Source organism: Ananas comosus, linkage group 9 (genome assembly GCF_001540865.1).
Source record: "Ananas comosus cultivar F153 linkage group 9, ASM154086v1, whole genome shotgun sequence".
NCBI lineage: Eukaryota > Viridiplantae > Streptophyta > Magnoliopsida > Poales > Bromeliaceae > Ananas > Ananas comosus.
This window is the reverse complement of record NC_033629.1, coordinates 2,990,863-3,015,201: the sequence shown is the minus strand read 5'-3', so window position 1 is coordinate 3,015,201 and position 24,339 is coordinate 2,990,863. Positions and strand designations below refer to the sequence as shown.

Sequence of the window (24,339 nt, the reverse complement as noted above, 5' to 3'; positions counted from 1 at the left end):
TGAACTGTTGGTTCACACAGTTCAAAACACTTTTTTGACTTGTTCCATTCAAAGAGTTGAATCGAACTGTTTTATTGACTAATCACAATTATAGAATTATTTTATATCTATTCGACGAAAATTTGTAAGAAATCTCTAGCAGAGCCGAGGCCCTGCTAAAAAAACTTATAAATAACTCGACATTTCTAATCAAATACGAAAAAAAATGAGCCCTTTCAAGTATGTTCAGTCGAGGGACCGATTTCAGAATTGCGTAGAATTGAGGGGGTAACGGTACATTTTACGCAAATCAGTAATTCTGTCAAATTTGTTCTAATAAATGGAGTAATGCATTATCAAGAAATTATCAGTGGAACATTTACAAGAATTTTACACTAAACAATACTGAACGAAATCTGCGGAACAATTCCAGTTACAAGAACTTCGCTACCAAATACTAGATATATGAATCCATATCTCCGTTCGCGCTTTGCTTTGACGTACAAATTAATGCAACTCCTTCCAAAAACTCCAATGGCGAAATGAAGTAGCTACTTGATCACTAGTGAGATGGTACAAACAGGATTTGAATGGCAAATCCACATGAGACTAGGCCGGAACATCGAATTGTTATTGTATACAGCAAGATCAAAAGGAAAATTACAAAGCATAAGGGCCACCATTGGATTTCGAAATGTCCAATGCCGATGTTTCCAGCTACCTCATAATTGCAAACACGAAGCGCACGTTTCAGGATTTGTCCATCTCCCAGATGATGCCGCCGTCCTCTGCATGCAAAGATGGCGTGGCTTAGTAAACAACTCCAAAGTACAAATAAAATCTATGTAAAAACGTACAGAACTTATCTGAACTATGAACAAGTTTGAATCAACCACCCAACCTTTAAAATTTTGATTTCACTATCCAACATTTCAATTTGTTTGATTTGTGCCAATCAACGATACTTCAACTATAAAATTTAAACTATTTATTTTAATTAAATTATAATTGCGAGAATTGCATGAAGTACACTAATTAAATCTGTAAAGATAAATGATATTTTCAAATTTTAAAGTCAAAATGCCGTTGTCTTACTCAAATCAAATAGATTGAAAGGTCGGAGAGTAAAATCAGAATTTTAAAAGGTTCGATAGTCAACTCAGAATGGCCCATAGTTCGGTTAAGTTCTGTAGGTCTTTACCTAAAATCTATAGAGAAGACACCAAATGTCCGTCCTAAAGACTTATTCTTCACCACCATTTACTGTTTATCTGAGGCTTTCAACTATCTGCCAGCATAGCAAAGTGGGGAGACAACTACATTGTATTTATTTGATGCTTCGTCAAAATGTTGAGAACATCTGACACTGCACAAAAAAAGGTGGTTCACTGCAGAGAGATTTCAACAATAAATCTGATGCGGATTGTATGAACTACTGAAAAGAATTCATCGAGAACCATTAGACCCAATCTGTAATCTATTATTGATATAGATAGTTGACTAGTCAAAAGCCGATAACTATTAACTAGCGGTATGGAGTAAAGAAATATGCACGGAAATGCACAAGCAGTGCGAATTCACCTTTGATCTTCTTGTTTATCCAAATCTCTAATAGCATCCCAGCACCAACTCCAGCAGCACAAATAGCACCGTAAATGGCAATAGCAGATGGTAGAGATCGTCGAGGTAGGAAATAGTAGTCGGGCACTTGTCTAATTTTCTTTGGGAGACGCTTTTTAACAATCGGTTCACTTGAGTCGGTACTTACGGTGCTGCCGACTGTTTTCCAGTCCACGTTCTTCAGCAAATCCTTAGATTCTTCTGTTCCCATATGGAAACCAACCTCCGATTTATTATCAAATAGGATCAATTAATGTTAACTTGAAGAAGATGTAGAAACCTGAAACACCAATAAATTAATCAGTTAGTATATTGGATGTGTCATGCTGAACACATTTTCTTGGAAAGATGATGAAACAAGCAGAGCTTTAACAAATTAGAGCCTGGTAGTTTTTCTCGAGTAATTGTTGTGCATTGGTAGTTAGTGGAAGAAATAGAGTACAACAGAGTAGCATAAAAGACAATCATTTTTCTTGCATTATGTACTCGAATTCTCCAACCTGTCTACATTATAGATCTTCCGATTTCAAATGTGCAGATATTTCTAGGCCATCAGATCCACATACTAATGAGTAACCCGAAGGACCATGGCACAGAACATATATAGCATAACAATGACATATGTACTGTTATTTTCCTCAGGATAAGAAACTGAAGTCATCAACTTTCTCATGAATCAACAACATACTGAGAATCAGAAAATATTAGATCATCAATAATCACATTATATTTGAGATTTTCTTACGTATGGTAAGGAGGTCTATAACAAAATGGCCTTTGCGTATTTTAAAGAGCTGGATCTTCAGGCGTCCTGCTATGAAAAGTGAGCACGCAGCAGTAATACCTCATTATGAGATCAAGGATGCTACTAAAATCAATGAACTCATGTTTTTCAAAGATTATCTACATGAAAAACTACAATAACAATGGCAGAGTAGCATATAGATTTTTAACACGAGCTTATCACGAGTTCCAAGACTGTAGGAAAAAAATAAATCATACAGAAGCATCAGAGCATGAGTTACTGATAACTTCCTATGGTCAGATAAGTCCCACGTTGACGCAGATCATGTCATATGATAGCATGAGTCATATCACATAACAAAAGCACAGAATGGGTCATAGATACTGCCTAGGAGTTTCACCAATAGCATGATCATATCATATACAGAAAATGATCACTAGCATAGGCCACATCACATACTAGAAATTTGCAGCAGAACAAACAACAACTATTACAAGTTTACAACTACCTCCGGATCTCCTTAAATAGGGTATACCCCTGTTTAATAAAAAAAAAAACTACCTCCGGATCTATCTGCAGACACATTGAGAGAGGAGATCAATAAATCAGGTTCACCGTTGACGGATCTATGACAATCTCTCTATCCTAATTAGACCACTTGTCCTATATTAAGTCTTACCTTTTGTAGTTAGCGAATTGTACTAGCCTTACGACTCAATAAGGACGTCGACTGTCAGAGGGACCTTTCTCCTCCTTTTTTTTTTTTTCTGTCCATCATGTATTAACAGATGAACTAAAGGAACTTACTTCTAGTTTAGGGTATAATAGATATATTAGACTAAAGGAGGCTTTTCGCCTTGGAGAGGACTATAAGGAGGCGTCGGTGCGTCGCACGCATCCTTTTTTAGAGACATAAAACATCCGATAGGAATATCAAATGTCAGAAAAGACTGTAATGACATTACAAGTAGACATTTACATCCAAAAGTATATTGCACACGGATAAATTGTTGATATCAATATTGCTATATAATATCATAATACGACAGTACACAGACGCAACACCCCAGTGTGAAAAATAACTTGTACATACAACACATGTCAACATGGCCAAATGACATCCGCATCATTTATGGGACAACAGCATAGCAAAACAGCAGAAACGAACCAAAAACCTAAAAATATAATAATCAAACATAACTCAATCAAGAAATATTGCACAATTCAAAATTTTCTGATAAAAAATCTGTACAGAATTCGAGTATACACACATTAATATTTACTGATTAATCCCATAATGAAACATCTAATTCAAAGGGAGCAACATATATAGCATAAATTGACCACCATTATCACATTTAAGTTTTTACAATCAAATGCTAAAAATCAACAAAAATTTACTGCAAGACTAAATTTTGAGATAAGAAACTGCGTCCTTTATTGTTTTCTTGATCATCTGGCTAATTTTGCTCGGTTTAAACTGATGGAACACGAACATAGGTAATTTAAACTGCAAAAAAAAATAAAAATAAAAATTTTGGGAAGCGGAAAATATAAGATTTTTAAAACCCTAGTGGCTATATTTGCAAAAGAGCGGTGCATTTAACCAAAATTTAAAATCATCTTCGAATTCGTGGAAACTAAGATTACGCCATAACCAATTCATCTGAGATTCGAATCGTGCTTAATTTTGAAAGGTCCGCAGCGAACATATACAAAATTAAAGTCGAGATGCATCATCAATTCCAGTGAATGAACCACATGGCGTGAATCGAGAAAACTCAAGTTCGATAAACGTAAAGGGATCACTATTGAAAAAAAAAAAAAAAAAAGAAAAGAGAAGAAAAGCAAAGAAACCCTAGAAGGGTTAGAGAGAGAGAGAGAGAGAGAGAGAGAGGAAGAAGAAGAGGAAGAGAGCGAGGCTTACCTCCTCGATCGCATCAATGGCGGCGGATCGGCGGGAATTCACGGCGCAAGCGCGAGAGAGAGAGAGAGAGATTAAGAGAGAGAGAGAGAGAGAGAAGGGAAGTAGGGATGTTAATGGATACGGATAGCCGGTTTTTTTTTTCGGACCCGAATCCGAACAGAACGGACTTATCTGATTCTAAAAGGATATAATTTTGAATATTATGAATATTAAAATAAAAAATTTCATCGGGTTTTCAGATTTGTGTTTGGATTTCAAACTTTTGATCGAATTCACGTTTGGATATGAATTTTTTATAATCCGTCGAATTCAAATGCAGGTTGGGGTTTCGAATTTGATAGTCGAGTTCGAGTTCGAGTTCGAGTTCAGATACTTTAAACATTCGTCCTGAATCCAACCCATTGACATTTTTAAAGAAAAGAGAGAGACCGAGAGTAGGGATGTGAATGGGTACAGATGCTCCAAAATTTTATCCGAATCCGAATCCTTAATCTTAAATCCTAAGCATGAACATAAACGAGGCAAATTTATTGGATACTAAATGAATATGGTTTCAAATACAGATGTAAAAAAATGAAAATCCGACGAGTTCGAGCGACATGAATTTTATCTGTACATGATCCGCAGCGGAATAGATTCTACAATATATAATATATACATATAAATAATTGATGTTATATTTACATTTATATTTGAATATTTAGATTTAAATATAATATATGTTTTGAAATAAGGTGAAGAGAAATAATTGTTTCGAATTTAGATTTTCGGGTTTGGATTCGAATTTTGAGCTTTTGGTCGGATTTAGTTTTGGATACAGATTTTCAAATTCTATCATATTTGGATTCGGATTGTTAAAAATCCGACCCGTCGGCATCCCTAACCGAGAGAGAAAGAGAGGCCCATCCGAGACAACTTTGGGCCTTTTAGGTCCATTTAGTTTTTCCTTTTTCTTTTTTTAATTAAGTTTTTATTTTTTTTTATTTTTTTATTTTTGTTTACACAGTATAGAAATGCTATGTGTATACTGAAAAAAAAAATAAAAATGCTAGTACTATTTTCAGAGAGAACAGAAGCTGATTAGCCAGGTTTATAACATCCATCAGGTTTTAGGATCAAGGGTGAAAATGGTTAGGATAAGCCCCGATCACCGACGTCAAAATTATGCATCCGATCAAATTCAGATTCAGATTCGAATATTATATTTACAATATTTTTTAATTGGAGTCGAATAAGAATATATTAGAATATTTTTGAATTTAGATTCGAATTCGGAATTCAAATTTAGATATTTAAAAATTAATATATATTATTAATATTATTCATGGCTGCGTTTGGTTGGAGGGATAGGGATATCCCCCATCAATACCCAAACAGAAAAAAAAAAAAAGAAAAAAAGAAAAAAAGAGAGGGGGATTTGTTATTCTAGGCTTAACGGGTTGTTCCAGGAGCAACCCGTTAAGCTAGTTCTCGTCAAATGGGAGAATTAGGGGGTACAACTTGGGGCCTCAGTTAGTTTACCATTTTGCCCTTTAATTCTTCAGGGTGTGTTTAGGGATTTTTTTTTTTGAAATTTCTTTTATTTATAAGAGCCGCACTATTTTGACTTATTAATATTTAATTTAGTAAATTAAAAGAAATCGATTGAATGATTAATTTAATTTAATAAGTGCTATTCCATTTTAGATATTTATATTTTAAATTAGTTTCGAAAAAAAATAAATAAATATTTAAATTGAATACTACTAAATTAATATTTTCAAAATAATATACAAATATACTTAATTTGTAAATTAATTTATTTTAATACTTAATTTATTAAATCATATTTGATTATTATATTTAAGGGCAAATTTGTTATTTTATTTAATTTTTACCTTTCCAACCCTTTATTCTAATATAAACATCCAAACACTATCAAGAATATTTTCTAGGAATAAACAAACAACATTCAAACGTAATTTACAACTTGCTCTACTTTATAGCGAAATATCCTCTGTTCTCGAAAACAACAAAAATTGTTCTACAAAATTTAATTCTCCAGCCAAATGTAGCCTTAATATAGAAAAATAAAAAGAAGGGTGGTGCAGCTTAAACAAGCTATTTTCTAAAGTTTGCATGGGAGATCAGGAAGACCTTAATATGTATTGTGGGAGAATAATGTAGTTTATTATATTTTTTCTTTATTTTATTATGAGTTTTATATTAAAATTGTATTTATATTTACTAAATATTAGATATTATTTAATAAAATATAGGTATATAAAAATTTAAACACAAAAGCGAAATTTTTGCTTAGATTATTGCTAATTCTAGTTTATCATATATGCATATTATTACATATTATTATCCACATAATATCCGAATACAAATCGATTCATTTCCAAATCCGAAAAAATATTTTGATTGTATTCGAATCCGTCTTAATGGGTATAGTAAAAAAAAAAAATTAGCATCCAACATATATGCGCATTTGAATTTATATTTGAAAAAAAAATATAAGTGTGAATATATTTTTTTAAATATTTGACTGTTTTCCATTGTTTTCACCCTCTTTAGGATCCACTCAAACAAGCATCTTTGCAATTATTCATGTAGAACTTAACAATTTAAACTACTTTGGCAAAACAAGTTTGACCCTTTAAAACTTTGACTCTGAGTGATACTACGCAAGAATTTAAATACCGTAGCATGACACTTTTTGTCGTGTGTTGTGCTAATACATATTATTAACAAGTAAATCCATATGTTAACATACTTTGACATAAAATATATATTATTCTGCATATTAATATACCCTAATTGCTATTAACATATATTCTATATTTATTCTTTTGAGTTATGTTGATATAATAGCTTGTTTTGGAAAAAAGTAAGTTACAAATTGTGTCATCCACACTAGGGCCATATAATACCAATATGTTATCGGAACAATACAGCATAACAAAAACAACCATGAGCACTTGACAAAGCACAATTGACCGTCTCTAAACACACCCTTAAGCTCTTTTTAAATATATGAATATTTTTTTCGGTATTTCTACTTAATTTACCTAAATATTTTGTATATTTAATAGATGAGGAGTATGTATTTTCGACCTTTAAATTATTTTTTCAAATAAATTAAATTATCTCATAGATAAAATATATTACTATCCTATTAAATTATGAAAATCAAAACATTTCGAAGAACAAAAATCACACTCTTTACAATCCACACTAGAAAATTGCTAGCTTAAGGTCGAGCAGAACAACTCATTTTTCCTTGTTTTTTCTTGTTCCATAAATTTTTCATTTCAAATCGATTAGTCCCCTACTTTTTAGGCTAGATGGCAAGTTTTCTTATGCCCACAAATACAGAAATCTCATTATTTAAAAATTGATTTTTTGTTAGTTTTATTGTTAAAGTAGATAGATTTCGTGCGTGTAGCAGCTCTGTCCATAGAAAGGTAAAATTTATCTAGTTTAAAAATTATTATCTTATAATACACAATAAAATTTTTTATTTTCTTCTTCCTTTACAACATTTCTTCCTTTACAATATTTCCTAATGATATTTTTCGTATCCCTATACTTACTAGAAACAACTATTATGGTTGGAAAAAAAGTATTTCTTTTACTTTGGATGATATGAATTTAAACTTGCTCTGCGTGTTGAGCAACCACCTAAAGTAGTAAGACCAATAACTCCACAGCAAAAATCCGTACAAAAAAAGTAAGGGAGCGATCCAACTCAGCTTCAAGAATCAGAATCCAAATCTAATAATTGTCCAGATTCACATTTGGCTGGGGCAATACGGGGCTCCACCAACATCCACTAGTAAGTACCCACTGATCACACATCCATAAACGTTTCACAACACCACAATTAAAAAAGACAAATTTTTAAAAAAAGAAAAAAATAACATCAATGGGCCCTGTACCAAAAGAGAAAGGAGCTTATATATAATAATAATTAATAATAATAATAATAATAGCACAATAAAAGCACAGCACGGGAACGAAAGCAACTCGCATTTCCTCGGCACAACCAATCACGGGGCGAAAAGAAGAAAAGGCGAAGGTCAACAAAGAAATGAGAAAGAAAAAGGAGCAGAAACTAAAGCGCGGAACAGAGACGAAGCAAAGTAAAATACTCAGAGAAAATGGTCCCAAAAGCAGATCGAAAAAGCAAGCACAGCCCACTTCAGAAACACGCCCCCACTCACTAGCGAAGCAGAACTCTTTTAAGTGCATGAACAGCATCTCCATTGACTCCAAAACATTTCAAAATCACAATCACTTCAAAGAGATAGAGAGAGAGAGAGAGAGAGAGACTAAAATTAGTATCATCGTCGCCATCATTACCCGTACCAACCTTCTTTCGCGATTTAGTCAAACACTATGTAGGAATTCACACGCACAACACACACACAACCGTCGCATTCGATTAGTCCGAACATCCCACTAACGAAAAAGGGTAGGGCCCTCCACCCACAAAGTGTATTCGGCTAGTGCAGTACAGCCCCAAAATATTGCGCAAGATATATGACAGGAAAAAGACCTGCGGTAGCCCATCCCCTCCACTCATAGAATGATTGAAAGTTATTTAAAACAAAAGAGAGTAGACTTTCTCTCTCTCTCTCTCTCTCTCTCTCTCTCTCTCTCTCTCTCTCTCTCTCTACCATTATCCTACGCAATCAAACCACCTTTGACAAAAAAGAAAATGGGAGGAAAAGGAAAGTAAGGTGACATGATATGTTAGGAGGATCAAGCTGTGCAGATTTCTTACACTTGCGTGGGGGCCAAACTCGTAGCAAGTTGGTCCATTGGGCGATTTTTTCTCATTAGGCGCTTCTTTTTCTTTTTTTTTTTCCTTTCCCCTCTTTTGGTGAGTTATGCTATGAAGGGGTGTTCGGTTCTGGTTTGACCGAGTGGCCCGACTCGGGCTGGTGTTGTTGTTGCGTGTCGTAGATGGCCACGGCGAGAGAGATCGGCATGATGCAGAGGGCTTTGGACTGGAGGAACTGCATCGCCGCCCCGATGTCCTCTTCCATCAGCTTCGCCACTTGCCTTTCCGTGCCATCTGTCGACCACTTCTCCCAGATGTGTTGCTTGCTCCCACTCTCGCTTGCCTCCCCCTAGCGACATTTGGATAGAGATCGAATAAGTGGCATGATTTTAACATTGTAGAATGCGTGTTGACTATGTTTGCACAAAAGGAAATATACCAAACAACTGTTCTATAATTAGGTAGCGAAGAGGAGAGCATCAACACATTAAGAAATCGAGGCACTAATTAACAGGAATAGATGCACGAAATAGTAAAAGGTATCTGTTAAGTATTTAGACAGGAAGACCAGTATTCTCCGCTAAACATAAATAGTAGTAGATATATGCATTAAAAAAAAAATGGTTGAGCAGAAAAGAATGTAACACCATATAATTCAACATGAAAGAAGAAAGCTAATAGAATTCAGGTCAAAAGAAAACGAGCTAACAGAATCAAAAACAAAAATAAGAGAGAAAATTATGAGGCGAGTTAGTTAAGCATATGAAAGACCAGCAAAGGATGTCCTTAAAAGACCTAAAAAGGATATAAAACATATGGTAGAATAGTAATGTCCTAAAAACAGTTAGCGTCAGGGAAGATCTAAAACTATAAAAAAAGTTTAAAAACCTGGAGAGTTTTAAGATTGAGTAATTAAAAGGTTAAGCTAAGAAAGTAGTTGGTCATTAGGAGGCGGCAGATGATAAACTCTATCACAAGCTACGTACTGATTATGGGGAGAAAAACATTCTAAAGCAATAAACAGGAAAAATAGACACCAAGGTACGTCTATGAAAGGAGAGGGAGAAATGATTTTGAAGCGATGAACAAGAGATCGAAAAAGATAGAGAAATTTTATAAATTATTTCATCAAAAGAACAGATAAACAATTTTAATCCTTCAAATGGAATTTAAACAAAGTTTATTATTAAATGTTGAAATTATTTTTTGCAAGTTTAAATTTGATTGTAGAAAGATTGAAGTAGGAAATATCATAGAATGAATATCTTCAGTAGCTCCAACAGAGAGAAGAAAACCAAAGAAAATTCAGGAAGAGAAAAGATACACTATTTCTTCAACAAAGGAAGTAACTTGAAACTAGCAAATGGATTCAAAATTCAAGCAATAGATCATGAGTGATTAGGCCAAGTGACTATATTGCTGCTGTATAGCGGCCACTGCAAAATAACTTATCAGAACAATCATACAGCTTGCAAGGGAGATGGAATGAAAACCATACAGAAGTTCAAAAATTCAATCTATGTAGCGAGTTTGATCGCAGATGTCAAAAAGCAAAGCTATTTATTAATCAAAATGATAAGACAATCAGCAGATTAATAAAAGCTATTATAATGATAATAGAAGCTAGCATAAAAATGGTCTAGTCCATCTCATTATAAAAGCTCCCACTTATGCTTCGAAATATCAGCATGCTTCCTAGGGAATATTGCATTCATAGGTGGCTTGCAGCTGTTAATGTCTTAGAATGCCCTTAATTATGAAACACTCATGCAAATATGCTGCAGAAAATAAGATAAGGTCACTTATAACCAGAAAATCTTCTAATGCAACTGGCAAGCCTTCAATACTTTCGATGAGCAAAAGATCAGTTTGTTTCTAGATTCAACAGTCATAAATATAAAGTTTAAAATAATAGTGACAATAAACACAGCCAGTGCACGCTTAGTGATGCGACTTTTACATAGTTTGACAGCTGGATTAGAACTTCTGCAAGAAGATAATGATTGTTTTTGTCACCTTCAATAAATTGTCCAGCATAAAGGAAGATAATGCTTTTAAAATCTTACGCAATCTCTGCATAGAATTTATTTAAAGAGGAAACTTTTTGACCCACAAGATGAGCAATATATTATGGTTCTCAATGTTGGGTCACCTTTAAAAATGTATCCACAATGTTGGGATGCACAAGTGGTGATAGCAACATAAGAAACGTTTTTATCATGTCAATGTGAAAGCAATGCTAGAAAAAGATGTGAGATGATCATTTACGAAAATTCAGGTATGCCCACCATAGTACACCACTAAGAGAAGTGATTTCAACTCGAGCCAAAGGGGATAGGAAGGCCAAATTGACGGAGGACATCAACTCGCTGCCCTTTTATTGATGGAGGACATCATCAAGATAGAGTTGAGCAAAGGGAAAAATATTTAATACAGCCAAACCCAATTAGGCAGCGAGGAATACTACAAGTAATGACAATAGTAAATGCAAGGACTTGCACAGAGGGTCAGCAACCACAACAAAGGATTCGGTAGCAACGAGAGTTGAAATGGCAGCTCTTTATTGATGGAGTAGACCAACAAGATAGAGTTGAAAGGAGAGGACAAAATAAGACAGCCAATACCAGTTAATGGTGGGGTTGCTTAACAAGAAAGGCAATAGTACACGCAAGCGACGTTTATAGATAACTACAAAGTCCTTTGACGGCCAAAAGATATGTGTTCCAAAATGTACTCTGTTGAATCAGCTATAATAGTAGAGAAATAATAGAGATGCTTGAGATATTCTGGCATTAGTGATTACATTGCAAGCTTTCAAGACTCTGGGTTTAAAGAATAGAATGATCACAATTCTCCGTATGGACTAGAATCATTCTATATAAGCAGATTTCCGACACATGCATCAAAAGAGAGAATGTTGATGTGCATGTGAGGGAAAATAATTGTGATTATTCAGCTTCACTTCTGAGCATAGAACTACCAATGAGAGACTAGCTGAGGTTAGTAAGAAACCACACAGAGTTAAAAAAAAAAATGGGAACTCAGATGATGTTTCTGAGAGAGAAGTGCAAGAAAACTGCAATAACATATAGGCATTTTACATCACCATAATATGCTTACAAACATGTAAGACAAAACATTGGTCATTAGATAATAACTGTGCTTATCAGGTGACAGTGAAAGGACAATACCTAAGTTTATAAGGTAACATTAATCCGAGCATACATGCACAAGTATGAAGAAGCATATAAAAATAGTCTAATACGACGAATTATAATGGCAATAAGAACTCTTAAGGGTGCATTTAGTAATGGGATAATGTTTGAAGGGATAAATATTTTTATTCTTGCAATAACTCAATATTCTAAGGTGGAAAGGAATAAAAGGAATTTTGTGTTTGGTTTGACATTTCCTTATTCCCTAGTAGGATAACCACATTCACCGGTGGATATTTCCTTAAGAATAGTAGAAAACAGTCACAGAGAACGAGGCAAAAGGGTAGGTGGGAGTGGAGTAAAGTGCAGTACGGACAACGAGGTGAAGGAGAAATTGGGGAATAACCCTACCTCGGGCCAGGTTATTCCAAAATAACCTGGAATAACCCTGTTTTGACTAGAATAAATTACCCCTGTCAAATTTAGTTGTGTTTGGCATAATACATAGAATAAAATGCTTTATCCCTTGGTTATTTTGTTACCACAGTAGCCTAGGTGTCCCCAGGCCAACTTTGATAGGACTAGCAAGCATAAATGGATAAGGTCCGACCATAAGGAAAACATGTGAACATAAGCATGAAGGTCATAACCAATTCCGTGAATCACTATCATTATAACACTACTTGCATCTATATATTTTACATTATAGTGCTCTATACAGTGGATAAGAGAAAATAGGAAGATTCGCATGAAACGTATTAAAAACAAGCCATGCCCCATAAACAAAGGTAAAATGCATGCATATAGAATCGCATAAAGATAAGCAGTGTTAGGAAAGATTATAGTATGTTGTGACATCTTATTTCTAGGTTTACCTCAACTGACAGTGGGATATCAGCTACCAGTTGTGCAACAGCACCAGCACCACCTAGCCTGCTCATACTTAGAACCTGGTAGTTAAGTAATAAGGATGAAAATTAGAAGTCATGCCATAAACACTTATTTCTACATATGAATATGAGAATATCACTGCATTAATGCTGTTACTAGGTTTCATCATGATAAACAAGAAGACATTATTTTATAGACAAGAAAGTTGTGATTTACCTTTACTTGAAGCCTCAAAAACTTCACATAGTCTAAAATCTCATCAAGCATCGCTGCTCTATCTGTCTGCAAAAATAAATGGAAGTCATCCATACAACTGTGGAAATCAACATTCTACTCATTATTGCCAACACAATCCAGGTTTTCAAAATGATGACAACTGCAAAAAATTCAGAACAACCCATCTCTTTTGTCCTTGACAACACTCCGCATATAGTATGCTTATCTATCTCTCAAGAGTGAAAAAAAAAAATTCAGAGAAGAAAGTAAAAAAAAAATGTTTTGATATGCGGACCTTATTGGTGTTTGGGACCAGTTCCTGCAGGGCTCTCATCCTTTCAGATATTCTCTCTCTTCGTAGCTGCACCAACAAACAACCACCAAAAATAAGATGAGACGAAAGAGCAAAAAGGCCCATATCTTCTTCAGCGGCAAAAAACTATGTTAAAGACTATACAAGTGTATTCATTGAAACTCTACAGACGATATTATAATTAGCTAACAAGCATAAGAAAAATGCTGTGTTGCAACTAGCAAACATTCAAAACATCAGTAACTCATCACAATCTCATAGGAAGTAATGACTTTCCAAAGGCAGTGAAATTAACAAATTTTTGAAACTACGATCTCATTCTGTTGCAAACTATTGGTACAGAGTTTTCACAACTAAACCAAGATAGATGTATATGTACATAGTGTGTTGCTCTGATAAAAATGTTCAACATTACCCGCTCGGCTATACTATGAGGATCGGTAGCTTGACCACGCCTTGCCCGCACCTTCGGTCGCGGCGCTGGTGCTTGCGGCGCCGCCACAACCCCGCCAGGCTTTGCTTGCCCATGAAACATCTGATTATAGAATCAGAGGAATTAGCACAACAAAATACCCAAAAAAACACACAAAATCAGAAATTTACAGGAGATAGTTAAGAATTTATCAAGATGCGGAAAATTGAACATGCAACTTTTGTAATTGATTGCAAGTGTTGAGTAAGAGTCGTTCTTTCGCATTCACAGAGTTCGATTTCGTTAATAAATACACATTCACAAAACAAGAAACAAATTTGATGTTTTGCAAAAATCAAGTTAAAATTCCTGAAAAAAGACAATTAAAGTGACAATTTGAAAGGGGAATTAGAAGCAACCGGACCTGAGGAGGAGGATTAGGCCGGATTTGATGCGTCTGCATGTGTCCGAATCCCGGAGGAAACAACCCAGCCAAGTGGACCGGATCCCTTTCCTGCTACAAAAGAGAGAAGGGGGGGAGGAACAACGAGTGAGTGCGAAAAGACGAAAATACCACTCGACACTCTATAAATGGCATCGATGTCCTGCAGGAATTTTCCGACACGCAACGCTCTTCGGGCGAGAGAGAAGGGGCAAAAGGGTAAAAAAGAGTACCGACCTTGGCATCGGCGTCCTCGCGGAGGGGGTTCCCGCTCCCGGAGCCCTCCCCGGCCTTCCCCTGCTCCAGGCTCAGCGCGAGCGGGAACGGCGGCGCGGCGCCGCCCCCTCCGTCGCCGGCGGAGCCCGGCCGGGGATGGAGCACCATCCCGGCGGCGAGGTGGTGGCCGTCGCCGCCTCCGCCGCCGCCGAGCGCGGCGGCGGCGTCGTCGCCGCCGCCGTAGGGCGGCATGGCGAAGATCTGGTCGAAGAAGTCGTCGCCCATCCCGTTCGGCGGCGGCGGGTGGTTCGCCATGGCTCTCCCTCGGCAGCAGCAGCGGCGGCGGCGGCCGCGGAGGAGGAGGGGGCGGGAGATGTACGAGGCGGAGCGTGCCCTAGCTGAGGAGGAAGACGACGATGGGCCTCGGGATTCGCAAAGGGCATAGAGAGAGGAGAGAGTATGAGAGGGAGAGAGAGAGAGAGAGAGAGAGAGAGAGAGTGTGTATGCGAGAGAGGGAGAGAGAGAGAGAGAGAGAGNGCCAATTTGCATAAAAAATCGACAAGTTTTGAGCTTTGACAAAACTAGGCCACCTTTTTTAATTTTGCAGATTCGGGTCGGATTTTTCGCCATCGGACGAAAATACTCTTATTCCTTTTCTTTCTCTCTCTTTTTTTCTCTCTCTCTTTTTTTCCTTCATTATTTTTTCTCGAGAATGCGCCACCTCCTTCTCCGCGTGCCCTCCCCTTCACCGACAAACCCACATCCTCCTTCCGCCGCCTCTCTCTCCCATGGCGTCCATGGCCTGCATGGTGTCGGCGTCAATGGCCTGCATAGCGTCGGCATCGAGCTGGACCGGTGCCGCTTGCACGTTGTACTGTAGCGGCCACGAGCTGTTGCGTAGGACCACGAACGGGGCAGCGCGCAGCAGCGCGACGTCGATCTGGTGGAAGCCGTGAAGCCGACATCCGAGAAGCCTGTGACGGCAGCGCGGTTGCCATTCTCGGCGACCACCGTGAGGGGCATCCGGACGCAGAGTGTGCCGAACTGGTCATAGTCGAGCCGGTCCAAGTGCACCGCCGGCATGCGAAGCGGAGGGGAAAAAGGAAGAGAATTAGGTGGAGGAGAAATTGTGCAAATTTCACCCAAAATTGCACTATTTTCGCCTAATTTTGCATCATTTCGTCCAAAATTGCACAATTTATCCTTTTCCTCATCTTTCTCTTTCTTCTTTCTTTTTACACTAAAACACTATTTTTACACCTTAAAAAATTGCATTATTTGGACGCTCTCATCTCCCTCATCGGAGAGTAGGACTCGGACGGCGATCTTGAGGGTATGAATTCACCTTTTCATCTTGGAGTCGAGGGTGCCCCACTCGATCCTCTGGACCTCCTTGATACTCATCTTGTCGACGCCGAGGGCCGCAAGGGTCTCCGCGATGCAACGGACAGCGATGTACATCTAGCTCAGCTCCTTGCCGTGCCCGGCGCGGATCATGCGGCCGGCGATCTCCGCAAGGTCGGCGACGGCGTCGACGCGGAGGAGGTCGGAGGAGAAGTGGTCGGCGGAGAGGGGTCCACGACCTCCTCCACCGCCGCCGCCACGAGAGTCCTCGAGATTGGCACCGTGGAGGTTGGGGTCAGATCTAGGGAAGGAGGTAGGGGCGTCGTCGTGAGAGAGAGAGAAAAGCGACGGAAGGAGAAGGTGGGTTCGTCGGAGGAGAAGGAGGCGATGGAGAGGTCGCTCCGGAGGAGGTGGCGGAAGAAACAAATAATGAAGGAAAAGAAAAAAAAAAGAGAAAGAAAAGGAATAAGGGTACTTTCATCCAATGGCGAAAAACTCGGTCCGAATCTGTAAAATTGAAAAATGTGGTACAGTTTTGCAAAAGCACAAAATTTGTGAATTTTTTATACAAATTGGCCAATTTTTTTTTAAAAAAAAACCTTGGTGGAATTTACTTATAGGCAGAATCTAATTTAATTTATTTTGATACGATTTGATTTATATTTTTTTTCTTATTTACATAGTGGAAAAAATTATAAAAATTTAATTTTAGATAAAATATTTAAGAATTATTAATATAAATATAAACTATAACTAAAAGCAAATAAACTTAAAAAGATTATTATAGTGGATAAGCTTGTACTGCACCCGATTAAATAATAAATAATAATTTATTTTTAAAAAAAAATTAGAAATAAAAAATTGTGCCTAAAATTTTACTTTTTGTTATCAAATAAACACTTCAAATAAAAAAATTACAAGCAATTCACTATCTATTCTTAAACTTTTTTTTTTCGTACAGAAAATTTTATTTTAAAAAAATAAAAAGCTAACACAAAACCAAAGGAGACCTTAAAATATTAATTATCAGAACAAAAAGTATATGGACCAACTGGCGACATTTGTATAACACAGGGACTGTTCATACAATTTTCTTTTTTTTTTTAATCATTTATTATTTAATAAAGGGGTTGCGTCTTCCGCTCGGAATTTGCGTGTGGTGTAAATAAATGGATGAACATTCCATTACGTAAAATGTGGGGACCCCAGCTGCTTTTTTGGTGCAGTGCATCAAAATAGCTGCCGCCATATAAAACAGTACTTTATAATACTTTTTTTTTTTAAGGAGGCCACAAATAATAAAAATTTCAAATCGATGATCCGATTCATTAAAATTAATTTAGAATATTTATAACGTCTAAAAATTAAATTTTATGAATTTTAAAATTTTGTTATCTAAGTTTATCGAAGAGGTAAAAAATGATCGGTCAAAAATGAATAATTTTGTGGAAATAAATTTTAAGCTTTTTTAGTTTATGATCGGAATTATCGAACGTTTATCTAAGGGTGCGTTTGGTTCGAGTTGTCCTGGCAGGATTACAGGCAATCCTGCCAGGATAACTATGTTTGGTTAATCCGCTATGTAATCTAGTTGTTAATGTAAGATTACAAATCGAGCAGGATTACATCGAAAATATTAACGGGAGGGGGGTCGTGTATCTTGCATTACTGAAACCCGTTAATACTACATATTATGTAAAATGACAATTTTACCCTCCAACAACCCCAAATCTAATTAACAGCATTATTTTCATCTCTATCTCGCCTTCCCCCCGGCCCTCTCTCTCGCACGCCGCTTTCTCTCGCTCTCTCTCTCTGGACGTCTCTCTCTCTCTCTCTCTCTCTCACACGAACACCTATCATATTCTATTGCGTCGTCCTCCCAAATAATCATCACGATCTCCTTCCCTCCATTCGTCATTTCCGCAAAAAATAATATTCAAATGGCCACAACAAGGGCAATTTTGGAAAAAACTATACTTTTATGTCAGGATTACTAAATTTTATAAACTGAACCAAACATATTAATGCTATAAACACTGTAATCTAGTATTACATTACTGTATTAAACCAAACGCTCTAATGTAACATTAGTAGTAATCTCACGCCGAAATCCAAGATACCTGGATATGTCGAGATACTTTGTAATATTACATAACTCGAACCAAACGGGCCCTAAATAGTATAAAAAAATTTCTATAAAAAAATCAAACTGTTTGGATTGTTCTATATTGTTAAACAAACAAACAACTTATATAGACCGTCAAACTATCAATTTTATGATTCCTTGACCACTACGTAAATAATTTTTTAAATTTATGAAATTTAATTTTTAGACACTTTAAATACACTAGATCAACTTTAATATTCTGATTATCGATTCAAAATTTCTATCATCTAAAATGACTTAGGAGGATGAAAGCCTTCGTTCTTCTAAAAGGATAATTGCTGTGTTCCTATTTTAATATCTTATGCTGTTCTTGATGATCCCATAAATAATAAATGGGTAAATAGGGGGATAAGTTATGAAATGATAAAATAACTGTGGCCATTTTGAATAAAGTACCAAATATTTTAAAATTTTGATATTACCATTCAGTCTTTCAATTTATTTGATTTGACATAAACAGTGGTAATTTGACTTCAAAATTTAAATTAATTACTTAATTTAACAAATTTATAGTTATGAAATTTTTTTGAAGTATAATAACTAAATATGAATAAATTTTGAAGTCAAAATATCGTTAACTAATGCAAATTAAATAAATTAATAAATTAAATGATAAAATTAAAATTTTAAAAGATCGGATAACCAATTCTAAATGATCTATTGTTCAGATAAGCTCTCTATGTTTTTATCTTACAAAACTTCCTATGTACTTCACCATCGACCTCAATTACTTTTCTACATAAAATTTTATTTCAAATTAAACCTCACACTTTGCCACGGTGTCAGACAAGTCGAAAATTATTTTTAATTTATGATAAGATTGGATGTAAAACTTTTTTAAAACGATTTGGCAGATAACTGTTATTATATTCAATGAAATATAATCAAGTAGAATCAATAAATTATTTTGATAGTTTTAGTTGAATAAAATCTCTTTGTTTTAAATTTAAATATATTATATCAGTGATAATTTGGATGATAGTTCAATGATCAAACTAATGTAATGTGCCAATCATTTTAATAAAATTTTGCGTCAAAAATTAATGATCTAAACTAAAATTTTGAACCTATTTAAAACGGTGGTACACCGTACACGGAATTGTCCTACACACGAAGTCATTTCACAGCTAAATACAAGCAGAATGAATCATGACCGACTAATATGGACAACTGGCACGATCGCCTTGTGATGGATAAATCCTTCAGCGAAAGCCATAGGAAACGGTTATCCTTCAAAGTATAAAATATGACCAACACATCAAGTTGTGGGAGCCTTCTATTATCTATTGTGTGATTGCCATGAGACATGGAGCCTAGTAAATTGCTTTGGACTCTGGATTTTATTGGCTAGAACCCATGCTTTACTAACTTCTAATATTCGCCGTGATCGACAAATAAGCCCTATTATATTTGCCCTAACATGGAGACAAGTGCATAGCATGTTTCCACCTTGTGACCACTAATGAAATTAAATCAGCGAAAAATATAACATCAGAAGAGACTAGAGAATCTTCCTTGTTTTGCTCATTTCCTCTGACATGAGGTGTTTAAGTCATAGGATTCAGAGTTCGACCCGGTAGGGATCGACCCCACAACCTTACGGAATGGAAGGGTTTTTGACTTGGCTCTGATGCCATATTATCCGAAAGATCATTTTGATAGCACATAGTCCAGGAATATATTTAACATTAGATAAAAGCAAAAGAACCAGCTAATGAACCACGAAGATTGTGAAAAGGTCAGAAACAGCGTGATTGTAGGAACGAGATCAAGTATATTACTAGAGCTTACCAGAAGGTGTGGTGTGTTGAATTAAGCAGCTGCCTTCTTGTTTTACTGCGTTCGAGTTGAATCTTCAGCTGCGAAACACAATCAATTAAACAAGCACAGAAGGATTAGTTGTTCCGAGAGAGACATAAAACATTTGAACCATAAAAACAAGCCTCACAATCTCGAGACATTCACATAATACTGTATTAGGGAATAACATCATCCCATGTCAACTTCATACTTCTACGAATACTACACCGAAGTCGCTCTACAAAAGCCCTAGGAAACAGGCTGTTAGCTTGTCAGTGCTTTCGGACAGAGAAGGGGGATTAATAGGGTCTTCAGGATATTCCTTTTGACTCCATTGCGAACTCTTTCGCTGCCTGGATTTGTACTAAAGATGGTGTTTGTCATAACAACAAGAACTAACAAGGATTCAGCAAAGGAAGCATTATACTAGGATTGCAGAATGAAACTGCCACAGTATAGTAGATAATTTTAACTTAACGAAATGATTACGTAAAACATTTGCATGCTACTTGAGTGGTTATTCCATGCTAGAAGTGCAAAGTCAACAAAATGATGACAAGATTGATGAATTAATGTAGCGGGAGGTAATGCAGGAGCCAGTTGTAGAATTTTGAGTCTTGTTTCCAAGGCAAAACAGAAGTAGCAGATAAAAATGGAGGAAAATAAATAAAAGAGAAAAAAAAAAATAATGTTTATAGCATGTAATAAGATACAATACGAAGCAGCTTGTATTTACTTGTAGTTAATAATGTATTAATGCTCACCAATAAGCTTAAAGTGCAGGTGGTAGAATACGAAATAAAGCCTCATAATTTTAGATAGAGGTCTGTTTATTGCTCTGAGGAGTCATTTTATGTAACAAACTTCAGAAAATGAAAAAGTCAAAGTCAATTGCCATAGACCATTGATCAATATGGTAGTGAATTGGGAGATACACGAAAAATTGATGATTCATATATGTATGAATTGAATGGTTGGCTCAAGAATAACATATGTACAGTGAATCTGTGATAGGTTTTTGATTCAAAACAATGTAAGATAATACCTACACCACATAGAATGAAGAGAAAACAAATGAGAGGCCGCTAGAGATTGCACTAGAAAGAACCAAAGAGATAAACCAATAACGATGCAAAGGGGATGCCCAAGAAAGAGAGAAGACATATTTGTATTGGAGTGGAAAGACAATAAGGACCTGCAAGAAAGCCTACAAAAGAGACAACTTAGATGGAATCTGGAAAAGGAAGCATCGAAATGCAATGTAAATGGAGATTCTTATTACATCATACAGGTCAAAAAAAGAGGTACTGCTTCAGAGGTCAAGCAAAGTCTCCTGATATAACATGTCATATTTTGATTACGATGGATGACAAACAGATTCATAACCACTTGCATTAAAAAAAAAATTAAATTAAAATTAGGTAAAGGATGGACTCTATCAAAGATTATTGAAGAAAAAGATTTTCTTCATAGGCTATTGATCTTCTGGTCCGTGAGGAAAAGAGATGACCTTTGTCAACTCCACATAAAGCAGCTTAGCTCCAATAGAAACAAGGTTCCAGTCAAGGGAACAAAAGCGACCACTAATGCACTCACAATAACAGAAACTAAAGTCCTGGGAAACAAAAATAGAGAATATTTAAACAATAAGCCAGTTTTCTTTATAAAGACGAAAAATACATCTTGGACGGATTAAGTATCATACAACAGACGAATCGAGCAAACTTAGAACCAGCTCTTACCAGTATTTTAAAAAAAAAATGCTGAACCAAGATATATTGGTTTTTTATTACACACAAAAAAAAAGAACTAAGAACCAAATTGCAAAAATAGAAACACAGCTTCAGCAAGAATTCCAACATAACAGAGGAGTCAAAGGAAGCAGAACTATGGTTAAGAAAGCCAAATGAGCAGACGTCCCAACTTCGGTCATTCTTATACAAAAATAAACTGACAACTGAAGATGAAATTAAGACAGATAAGAAATAGACATATCATACAGTCTTATAGAAAGCTTAACAAAGGAACAAATTTCACTTCATTCCCAAAATACGCATACTCCTATCGTGCATTCCTGGATTTCACATTTATATGGCACACTACCCTCAAAATACATTTCAGAGGTTTACTTTAATTTTCATACAATGAAAGATTCAAATTACAGTAAAAACACTAACACTATAAAAAGAATATGTGAAAACTAGATATCAAGTCATCGCAATCTGTATATTTGCCTGTGTATTAGAACTCTACTGAATTTTGAATACTTCACATGATAGTTGATACTATGTTATCAGCCATTCACATGTCACACATATGGTAGTGGCAATACAGATTCTAACCAGTAGATGTGGCAAGGAGTAGAATTCAGATCTCATAAATGCTATTACTGACTTGAGACAAAGAATGTATATTTACTGTCTGAACCTAACCAATTCTAATAAGTAACAAAAACTGATTCATATTAGACTTCAACATAAACAACCAAACAAAATAGAAAGGGAACCCAAACCAAAGTTTTCATGTGTTAACTCCTAGTCTTTGCCTCCCAGAACAATATGGCACAAGAAATACAAAACTGCACAGGTTTGTTAGGCTGTGCACAGCAGGATGCAGCCCACTAAGTAAAATTCAATTATGTGTGTAAATACTACAATGCAGAGGGAATTGGATCATACAGCACTTGATCTCAGATCCTATTCAATGGCTAATCAAATATAATAATACGTCTGTTCAAACCCCAAAAATAGGGTCAGATGACGTTTCAGGTTTCCCGGGGTATCAGAGTCCATTTATCAGCAATGCCAACTAAAATGTAGCAACTAATGATTCAATAATAAGCAAGCTATCTTGTTTGACTCTCACTTAAAACTCTGAGATGCCAATTTAATAAATAAGAGATTAAACTTGAAAGATCAAGCTTAAGTTCAAGTTCAACTTGTTTGTTCTGAAGCTAGCTTAAGCCCAATTAATCACACTTGAGAAAGAACTCGATTCAAAAAGACCAACAGGAAGAGGAGCAATAGCCAATTTGCCTGTGTCATCCGCACTATGGTTTCTCCTCTTTATTTTTATGGCTTTTTATGGCTTTTGTTTTCGCTTCATTGCCCACATTCTCTCCAGATCTTATGAAATGTATAATGTGAAAGGTGAAAATGGCAATAAAAGGTGAATTTCCCAAATCAATACATGTTAGGCCTAGATTATGAATGCCTTGTCGAAACACAACCACTTTTGTGCTCTGGAACTCCAAAACAAGCTCTGCTACGGTGTTGCTTCAAAATTACCGCAGGAACCTCCACCAAAGATGCATGTGGTGAGATGCTTGAAATGCTTCTGTTCTGTAGCATTTCGTAGCATCAAAGGAGCAGAGTTCTAAAGCACTTTCGGAATTTTGGGCCTACAATTGCATTTGAAGATCACAGTTCCAAACATTTCCAAAATACACCTAATATCTATGAGATTAAGCCAGCAAAACAACTGTGATCCGTGTTAATAGATCTTACACCCCCTATATAGGCCACGTAAATCATCTACAAGAGAAAAGAACAAGATCAAGTGATTTATCACTGATTTCGCAATTAAGCAATTGGATCTAAAACCCTAATTGATCCAACAAGAAGGGGAGCGAGATTGCGAGAATCGAACCTCTTGAAAGCTCTTCACCGCCTCGCCAATGCTCCGCCCGATGTCGGGGAGCTACGTGCGACCAAATGCGGGCGCCCCCACCCCAGCGATCACGGCGAGCTCGGGGACGCCGATAACCAAAGAGGCACCGGCATCCTCCGCCGCCGCCGCCGCGGCGGCGCAGAGACGATGGCGATGCCGAGGCGCCGCCGAGCCCGAGGGCGTCGGCCATTGACAAGGAAGAATGAATTGGAGGAGGAGAGCGAGGAGTAGCGAAGGGAGGTAGGATTTGTGGAGAGGGAACACGCCATTAGAGAAGAGGAGGAAGAGGAGGAGAAGAAGAAGGTGTCGCCATGAGTATGTTATATGTACTCACTGCGCGCGTTTATAGCTGTAGTAGTTTGTATGCGTACTCGCGGTCTCCGGAGATTTTTGCAGATTTTGTAAATTGATCCCCAAATCTTCTCAACTTGCATGGGAGTCCCCTAAAATTGAAATCGTGTAGCAAAACATTCTGTTTGTTTTTTTAACAATATGATATTCAACCGTGCTAATCATTAATTTTAAAACTCTATTATTAAAAATAAATTGATAGTAAAGTTAGTCGTTTACTACTGACAGATAAAATTTTTAGTAAAAATACAAATTGGATCCCCATCCAAACTTATCCATCTTTGTCTTTTTTACGATAAAAAAAAAAAGAGCTTATTT

General features: G+C 36.3%; 2 protein-coding genes across 3 annotated transcripts; both read right to left on the bottom strand.

Annotated features, from left to right (window-relative positions):
* On the bottom strand, window positions 307-4,353 carry LOC109715130. Its single transcript, XM_020239964.1, has 3 exons — window positions 4,272-4,353; window positions 1,561-1,879; window positions 307-767 (listed from the first exon to the last, which is right to left on the bottom strand). Exons 2-3 carry the CDS (start codon window positions 1,808-1,810, stop codon window positions 730-732), a joined length of 288 nt encoding a protein of 95 aa, XP_020095553.1. The 5' UTR covers window positions 1,811-1,879; window positions 4,272-4,353; the 3' UTR covers window positions 307-729.
* LOC109715129 (transcription factor UNE12) lies at window positions 8,615-15,217 on the bottom strand. 2 transcript variants are annotated; one of them, XM_020239962.1, is made up of 7 exons: window positions 14,709-15,217; window positions 14,454-14,546; window positions 14,033-14,152; window positions 13,600-13,665; window positions 13,305-13,370; window positions 13,073-13,147; window positions 8,615-9,391 (listed from the first exon to the last, which is right to left on the bottom strand). In XM_020239962.1, the coding sequence occupies exons 1-7, from the start codon at window positions 15,000-15,002 to the stop codon at window positions 9,152-9,154; spliced, it is 954 nt and encodes a 317-aa protein (XP_020095551.1). In that variant the 5' UTR covers window positions 15,003-15,217; the 3' UTR covers window positions 8,615-9,151. The 2 variants fall into 2 exon arrangements, with proteins under 2 accessions (XP_020095551.1, XP_020095552.1); XM_020239963.1 differs by having other exon boundaries at window positions 14,454-14,543.